The sequence below is a fragment of the Xylocopa sonorina genome, chromosome 11 (genome assembly GCF_050948175.1).
Source record: "Xylocopa sonorina isolate GNS202 chromosome 11, iyXylSono1_principal, whole genome shotgun sequence".
Lineage (NCBI taxonomy): Eukaryota > Metazoa > Arthropoda > Insecta > Hymenoptera > Apidae > Xylocopa > Xylocopa sonorina.
Window position 1 is genome coordinate 11,747,079 of NC_135203.1, and position 8,929 is coordinate 11,756,007.

General features: G+C 37.5%; 2 protein-coding genes across 3 annotated transcripts; one reads left to right on the forward strand and one right to left on the reverse strand.

The window, feature by feature from the left end:
* Nucleotides 1-65: 65 nt before the first annotated feature.
* On the reverse strand, nucleotides 66-5,162 carry Vap (RAS p21 protein activator vap). 2 transcript variants are annotated; one of them, XM_076905015.1, is made up of 15 exons: nucleotides 4,787-5,158; nucleotides 4,362-4,543; nucleotides 4,040-4,221; nucleotides 3,573-3,970; nucleotides 3,344-3,489; nucleotides 2,939-3,272; nucleotides 2,344-2,687; nucleotides 2,085-2,276; nucleotides 1,864-2,013; nucleotides 1,729-1,777; nucleotides 1,415-1,633; nucleotides 1,110-1,342; nucleotides 888-1,029; nucleotides 649-789; nucleotides 66-548 (listed from the first exon to the last, which is right to left on the reverse strand). In XM_076905015.1, the coding sequence occupies exons 1-15, from the start codon at nucleotides 4,832-4,834 to the stop codon at nucleotides 471-473; spliced, it is 2,838 nt and encodes a 945-aa protein (XP_076761130.1). In that variant the 5' UTR covers nucleotides 4,835-5,158; the 3' UTR covers nucleotides 66-470. The 2 variants fall into 2 exon arrangements, with proteins under 2 accessions (XP_076761130.1, XP_076761131.1); XM_076905016.1 differs by lacking the exons at nucleotides 66-548; nucleotides 649-789 and having other exon boundaries at nucleotides 892-1,029; nucleotides 1,105-1,342; nucleotides 4,787-5,162.
* Nucleotides 5,163-6,849: 1,687 nt separating this feature from the next.
* Ksh (transmembrane protein 167A-like protein ksh) lies at nucleotides 6,850-7,696 on the forward strand. The gene is made up of 3 exons (XM_076904147.1): nucleotides 6,850-6,977; nucleotides 7,119-7,234; nucleotides 7,303-7,696. Exons 1-3 carry the CDS (start codon nucleotides 6,975-6,977, stop codon nucleotides 7,406-7,408), a joined length of 225 nt encoding a protein of 74 aa, XP_076760262.1. The 5' UTR covers nucleotides 6,850-6,974; the 3' UTR covers nucleotides 7,409-7,696.
* Nucleotides 7,697-8,929: the final 1,233 nt, after the last annotated feature.

Genomic DNA, 8,929 nt, shown 5'->3' on the forward strand with positions numbered 1-8,929 from the left:
GTTTCGAACAGTAATATTAGCATGTATTTTAGGGAACAAAAAATTGTATTATACGACACAACCTATTTTGGTTTAATTTGCATTTATTTTCGAGCACCTAAGTAAATATAAAATTGTTATACGCCTATATATATTCTGTATGTAACTATATCACTGTCATGGTACTGTTTACTATACGTATAAGCTATCTTCTAATTACATACGAAATGGTAAATGTAGGCTTGTGTGTATACAATTAATTTGATATATATATATATATATATGTATATATACATATATATTTTGTGTATATCTATATGTATACATACATATATGTATGTATATGCATATGTATATGGCACGTCAGTCTGTACGTTTAATTATTTAAATCACTTATGAGTAAAATTATTAGATACTACCGTGTATCTGTCGTCAAATTTTATGAATTGTTTTGTTACGTTTGGCATTGTTCATGGCAAATGGCATTAGCACTACCGTATCATTTCCATATATTTTTGTTTATGTTTGCTTAGCATTTCAGTTACAGTCACCAATTGCTTTATCGTCGACTGAAAGGAACAAATATATTTATAAATAAGGTGTCGTGTGATCGCGAATTGCATAACTTGTAACAACAAAGCAGATGAATATAACAATTGCAAAAAGTACCTGCGTCTTTGATAACACTTGAAGTTCTTTCAAGTGAGAAACGCAAATATGATGCAACGTTGCCAAATCTCTTGCTGTATCTGAAACGCAAGACCTGTTTCTTGGATCTGCACCTTCAGATTCCGGTTTCTCGGTTACATTCTACAACGTAAATTCAAATTGTATGTATACGTGGCGTATCTCTTTTAAATTCAAACTTAAAACTACGTATGTAAAAGAAAACAAAAAGGTACACTTACAGACAATTGGTCGAGAAAAACAACCATTCTCTCTTTGTTTTTGAGAATAAATGGATTTACGACTTCCATGTACGGTTCTTTACCACCGAATTCTACCAAATTGGCCAAGTTTTGTAAACATTTTGCAACCATTACTAATGATCTGTATAAAGTTGTTAAATAAGAATTAACAAACAATTTATACAATTATAGAATCTTACGTTTAATATAGACCTACCCTACCTTGCAGCAGCTGGTGGTGGCGGTTCAGCTATTAAATTAAATGACCTAGGGTTTAATATGGCAGGGCAGAGTAGACGTAAAAATATAAATCCACTGACTACTCGCGTTCTGACTAGTCTTTCATGTGGCCATTTGGCAACGACTGCTCTTTGCAAACATCCGCAAATATATCTCAAGGTCCTTGGACACGCGTCAGGACTTGTAAAAATACTCAATGTCACTTCGTCTAAAACCTAAAACGACGTTGATGGTAAGTCGAATTCCAATTAATCGGACTAATTAAATATTTATCCATATTTATGTACTTGAAGTAAAAATTCTGCGTTGCTGCACGCATCTTCCGGAGAATCCATTTTTGTTGGATTTAATTCACAGCTCTGTTTACTTTCGATCAATTTCACTATAGTGTCGCGAAGAGCAGCTTTCAGAAACGAGGTACATACTGATTTCATATATAAATCCATTAAAGTAGTTGTAAGGCTAGCAGCTCTAAACAGTGTCGGCGTTTCATCTTCCTTATCCACCTAAATAAAAAGAGAGCAATGGCCCATCTCTTTAGCAAATTGAAAATATGTAACCGTATAAGAAAAAAAATGTATACAAATGTAAACGAGCATACTTCTGCTTGATTCAATGATCTCAATAGGTCGGCTTCTTTTCTTTCGTGCCTAAATATATAAATTTTCGATTAAAATGTCATAATTAAACGACACTGGTAATCATACATTAAAACATTGTACATATTTGTTTATACCTAAATATTCTAAGTAAACTGTTTGCCAACGGTACTCTATCCAAGTGACACACATCCGCTAACGCTCTTACAACATGCAGTTCTGGATCCAGTAATAATTGCTGCAACGGACTATATTCTTCCGGAGGCATCGCTAAATCGTGCCGATATCTGTAATTATATTAGACGCGTGCAAGACGTAATTGCTAGACAGAGGAAATCTATCTGTAACGGTCCCCCACCTTATTCGTAAGCGAAGCACACCCCATTCGCCTATGGGTGTAAGCCCTGACAACGGATACCATTCGTCCATCTCTTCACCGTTTGTCAAACTTGCTAATTCGACGGTCAATTCTGCTACTTCTGTATCCTTGCTACGTTTCCCCTTATTGTACAATGTTAATGAGAACGACATAACATCCGGTGGTACATCCCTGCGAAACGATTAACAAGCGTTAACGTAAAGCGTATGACTACTTCGACAGCGATTCGTATACATACTCTAAAATGAATTCCTCGTCCCAAATTGGATGTAATCCAGTCTTAACTTTTGTGCGAGCAACTTTAACATTGTTCAGAGCCACTATAATGAATGGGTTCGGTACTAGTTTATATGGAAGTCTATGCGCGTCTAAAATATGCAGATGTAATGAACGCAATTCACGAAGACGAGCAACCTTCGGAGCACGAGTAAGTTGTGATACACATAACGGTTTTAAGGCATTAATCCAGTCTAAAGCATTCTCGGAATTTGGGGCAGCCAAATATGTTATCGTGGCCAAACATGGTAAAGCACGTTCAACTAATTGAAAGCAATGAGGTCTATCGAACACGCTTTCGTGAACCTACAAAAAACTACATTTCAGGAACAAACCACAACGATCAATTTCATTGTTATATAAACCTTTACTTAACAAACAACTTTGTTCATTAACGTAATCAAGCTAATCCTCTGTCCATGTTGATTAGTACGATTAAACACATAGGATAGATATATACGTATACGTTTCGAAGATTAACACAGTCTGTTAACTGATACAAATCATATAACACGAATGAGATTCGTTTGAAATTCGTGTGAAACTTGGATATCTACCTGGTATAGATAAGCGCAGCTTAAATCGATAAGACCTTTAGGTTTGGTCCTTTTTGGATTGTCGTACAGATACAAATGAGTATCAGTTGCATCAACTAGAAGTACAAAATACAATGCTTTCCATTTTTTATTCTTTTCAGACTTTTTTTCTAAATATCCTTGCATTTTAATTCCTTTATTCTTCTTAGCTCCAGATTGCTCACGACATTCCCTAAGAGTCGCATATATCTTTTCCGCGTGTTGCACTTCTCTGTTAACTCTTACGCTACCATCGGGCTCGGTTACCATCGCTTGAACTAAAGTATGCCCTTCGACTATCTGCTCTTTTCGGTATCTTTAAGCAGAATTTTTAGCGATAATATAAATACACCAGTTTTCCAGTGAAATTAAACTAAAGAATAATACCTATTTATAACAGCATCGAGACATTCGAATGTTCTACCACCCATAAGATAACGTACTCCTTTCTTCTCGATCCTGAATCTTTGAATTTGGTTGTTTATATGAAAGAAAAGTGAATAATCACCGGGACTGTTATCCGAAGGTCTGACCTGAACAACAAGGGTAAAGAATATTACCATATTTCCAAGGATAACAAATTAATACGTATAACATGTACGTATGTAAAATTTACCAAGAAACTACCAGGTCCTGCTTTTACCAACATGTCGACAGCTTCGCTTTTAGTGACATTAGGATGAAACCAGGAGAATACGGTATTAGGATCGATAGAATCGTCTAAATCTTCCACCAATTCGCGAAATATTAACCCCTGTTCACCAGTTCTATGCGCGGTGACCCACAACCAACCATCTCCCATATCGTTGTGCACAAAAAATATGTCGCCCTTTTGGAAGCTTAATTCGTCCGTGTCGGGCATTTTTGTATATGGCAGTATCGCGACTATTCGCTTTTTATCGTTCACCGGTTCGGGAGGTGGAGTGGGATGAATAAGTCTTTCTCTCTTTAAAAGATCCGAGCAATGAGTATAATACGCGACAAGGTCCGACAAGCTGTTGAACTGTCTACCCCCTGTAACAGAATACACATTGTAGCGATTAAAAATATCGATTACTCTAATAAAATGAATTAAACCCGTACCGATATAATAATCTCCGCACACGGCTGTAATTCTAAAATGATTAATGCCAGTTCTGCCCAAGTAGGACAGCACGTAACTTCCGGGTTTCCTATCACTTTCACGCACTAGATAACTACCCATTTTACTCGCATCCCACAGTCTTTCTTCCGCAGTAAATCTATCTAATCTACCGTGATACCACCTAAAAGGTATTCGTATATAAATACATGTATATATATATTAATATCTTTACGTTTTCGTTAAATATCAAGAATTCTATCTAGAATGACTCCTTAATCTTCCTCTAACGATTAAACTTTTATAAATATCATCGAGTCTCACTGATTTTCAGGAGGAGCTGTTAACAACGTCGCATTCGCGCTATCCGGCTCCTCGGTATCTTGAATATCGTCCGGCATATTCTCAAGAAACGGATCGAATTCGTTTTCTGCGTTCATAGATTCATTCTGTCCACCGTCTTCGCTGCCAGTGCTAGGAGAGCCTCCTTTGCTGTTGTGATCCATCTGTAGAGTTCAAATAAATGATTTTTTAATCGACCAATGGATAATCTAATCTCTCTGGACAAATATTATTGTCTACTCGAAATGTAGAAAAAAATAATCAAAAGATTTACAGAAATCTGTAGAACCGTGAGTAATTACGTGTTTTCGACTAGTCGTTGTTCAACCGTGTATATTCGCTCGAACGGTGGCACGATCTAACGAAGAAGCAAGATAAGAGGAGGAATAATAGCCGCTTGTACGTACCTTAGCACTGTTCGACACGCTCGGACCTCCACGCACAAATTCTGCCATTTTTCGCTCGCACGCACTCCTTCATACACACGATTGTGGGTAAAAAAAAAAATAGAAACTGAAAACGTTAATCGACCGACATCCGTTTCACTGGGATCCCTCTTACCGCGGTTATTTACAAAGCGAAACTGTTATTGATACGAAATGTATTGACGTTTCTCGGCAGCCATTTTCTTACTGCACGCGTTCACCCTAGAATAGAGACGGGATATACGATCTTATTTATCCCAAACGCGATTCAGATGCTCTTAGCTACTGGTAACATGTTTCCAGGGTCGCTCGTTTAGAATTCAAATTCGAGGATGGAGTTACTTGAGACTGATCGCGAAACGATTCTCCCGAAACCACTGTTGGAAATAATACACCGTTAACAAAACAGCCACAAGGAGGGTTCAATGCTTCTACGATGATAACGATTATTCTTATTATCAAATATAGATGCGTTGGTATTTGTGTGATAAGCGTAGATTCTCTTCGAAACTACGACACCAAATTACTGCGATATAGAACGAAGAGGGAATCTGTAAAATCGTCGAACGATGCGAATAAAATAAGCACCAAACATTACTACTTTTTCTGAATAACTTCGTTTATTGAATGTCCGCCTTGTGGTCTGACAGCAGCTGCTTCGATGTGTCCAGTTACCACACCAATAAAATATCTCACGCATTATTAGTTCATCGTGGCGCCATCTCTGAGGAGAACGGGCAAACTATTCGCCGTTTAGTTCCAGCGGATTCTGGCAGATGGCACCACCAGCGCTACCGAGCCTACCTACCTCTAGTACTCGTGGCGCCATCTCTGTGGAGATAGGTGGAACTAAACGGCAAATAGTTTCAGCGATCTTCTAAGAGATGGCGCCACCAGCCTTACCAACAGCACCTTATCTAGTACCCGTGGCGCCATCTCTGTGGAGGTAGGTGGAACTAAACGGCGAATAGTTTCAGCGATCTTCTAAGAGATGGCGCCACAGGTCTTACCGATGTGGATTTTGGTCTTGTCCACGATATTTTCTTCTAATTAACTTTGCTGAGGATGGCTTTTATATAACAATTTTATTTAACAACAACAAGTCTTTACAATTAAGATAAACTGAAGTAGAAACTAAGAAATACAAATCTAGATTTGGCAAAGGCAAATTGTGATGTGTACTCTTTGATGGCGTAGAAATAAGTGAATAATTAATTTGAAAAGCGTAGAAATTTGGAAGACGTCACAAACGAGAGTCTCTTGTTTATAGATGACGTGAATGTGTCTGCTTATATGAAGAAGTCGGTAAAGACGGTAACGCCACATGTCTAATACTTGTGGCGCCATCTCCGTAGAGATAGAAGGAACTAAACTGCGAATAGTTTCAGCTATCTCCACGGAGATGGCGCCACCAGTACTAGATATGTGGCGTTACCGACGTTACCGACGTTACCGACTTCCTCATATAAGCAGACACATTCACAGCCATCTACTTCCGCTCCTCGGAGGGTACATTTTCATTAGGAAATTGTTTCAAAATTAATTCACGTCATCTATAAACAAGAGACTCTCGTTTGCGACGTCTTTCAAATTTCTACGCTTTTCAAATTATTCACTTATTTCTACGCCATCAAAGAGTACACATCACAATTTGCCTTTGCCAAATCTAGATTTGTATTTCTTAGTTTCTAATTCAAATTACCTTAATTGTAAAGACTTGTTGTTATTAAATAAACTTGTTACATAAAAGCCATCCTAGCAAAAGTTAATTAGAAGAAAATATCGTGGACAACATAAAAAACCACAGATATAAGTGGGGTCGGTAAGACCGGTGGCGCCATCTCTTAGGCGATCGCTGAAACTACTCGCCGTTTAGTTTCAGCTACCGCAACAGAGATGGCGCCACTCACTGTGGTGTCGGTAATAACAGGTGACTAGTTTCAGCCTTCTTTACAGAGACGACGCCACGGGTTTCAATATGACGTTTTGTTCATCTTACAACGATTTACTGGAGGAGTGAGTGGTCTGTATATGGCTGTATATGGTGTGCGATTTTTTTCTGGATTAATTATTATCTAATATTCTTCGACGACAATTTGCTATTGTTTTTGTTTTTGTTGTTATTATTATTACTGTTATATTTTTTGCTATTGTTACACGATATCGTAAAATGGTAAGATCATCATTTTTATATTTTTCTTTATTATTTATATATCATATAATAGCTAATCGGCAGCTATATGCGTGACAGTAGCTGCCCTAACCTCTCTAGTATGAGACAATCTTTTAATGTTTATTTATGGGGGACGTACAGTCTGCCCTGTTTAATTTCCAGAGTTTGCTGATTGCTGTTTTATTATTAATTTGTACCTGTACTTATATCAGAGCCATCGTGCCCAGCTTGCTGGACAATCGATTGGGAAAGGTCGGGTATGTATGTTCGGTTAATTCTAAGGGAAACCGTATTAAGAATGCTGGGATTAACGTGCTGCGATTAGTTTTCAAGGTATCTTTTGGAAATGTGCTAGGATCGGAGAGAGAAAGAGTCCGTATGTGGCTGCGAGTTGCCTTCTGATGGCCTTTGGTATACTGTTTTGGTCGTAAGCTTTAAATTAAAATTAACGAGCTATTTAATATCGCCCGATTATATATAAATTGTAAACACCATGGATTCGTGGCTGCTGTCAAAGCAATCGTGGCAGTTTGGTAAAGTTAAACGGAAGAGAATAAAGAGAGAGAACGGCGAAGGCAGAACATAAAATAAACAGAAGTAATTAGTGTCTCTGCTAATTCGCATGGTATGTTTTATTTGTCAACACATTATTTTCTCCAAAGCTATATAATTATCCAACTTGAGCACATTTCCTCGCCATATTCTCGTAATATACTTTTTTCTTCTTTTTTTTTTCTTTTCTATAAACAACAACATTTTTTTAATATAGTTATTGTAGAGTCGTTATATTGAGCAGTGTTTTACGTTACACAGTATTCGTTAAATAGATATATTGTACGTGTGTGTTTCTTGTGTTTACGTCGCAGATATGCTACTATTTTGATAACCATAGACCACGTATCCTGACTAAAATGTTGTACTCTGTAATAGAAGACATTGAACGCGACAAGAGAGTAAATAGCGCCAGAAGAAACTTTCGACGGACCGATTTTGAAAATGTTTATTCTGAAAAACTCTAGTAAAAGACGTCGAGCTCTTCCTACTGGCACCATTTCGCACACGTAATCGTAATTACAGAGTTAAGATATGATTTGTGGATTTGCGAGGAACATTTAAAAATCAACGAAGCGGGATACCTTAGCGGAACAACGATTATCGTCGATTCCTTGAAAGAAGATAGCGTAATCGAACGACTAACGTAATAATTAAAGGGCGTGCGAGAATTTGTGAGAACAACTATCCGAGGACGAGCTCGAATCGCGAAAGAATTCCTCGCAATTAACCACGTCGGTTATATTTATAATTGTGGTCTCGTTTGATCGTTGGCATATGAGGTACATCACTTGTCTACGGTTAATTAAAAAAATACGTAAAGTAAGAAACGTAAGGTCTAGTATCGTTCTAAAATATATAGAGTACGGTACTTAGAATATAATACCCCCTACGGATATGAACCTGACTTCTTACCTTAGACAAATCTGTTATCGTTATCGTACCGATAAATAAAGATATTATCTTATTACCTCTTACGTACAAATTAGTATGCTAATTATTTGTCTGTGTTCGAGTACAATCGAATAGTTGAGATTAAGGTGGGCTCGATTCGCAACGAGATCGCGAATCCTGCGTGAAAGTAGAGTACAATTAATCGTTGGTAATAATTATTACGACGTTATACAGATATTATAAGGGCTGTTCGTTCTAATCGGATCGCCATTGCCATTGCATTGAAATAATTCCGAGGTGAGGGTAACCGATCGAAACTATATATATATATATGTATCACCTTTTCCTTTCTTCTCTATTTCCTTTCCTCTTTTCCCCTATTTGTCGAACAATGATCTCGTGAATGACACTGGTGGCCCACTTGAGATAGAAGACACCCTGCATGTATAAGGCTTTCGACGCTAACATTATAAAACTTACGCGGTAACTATTATTTTTTCTCGTCT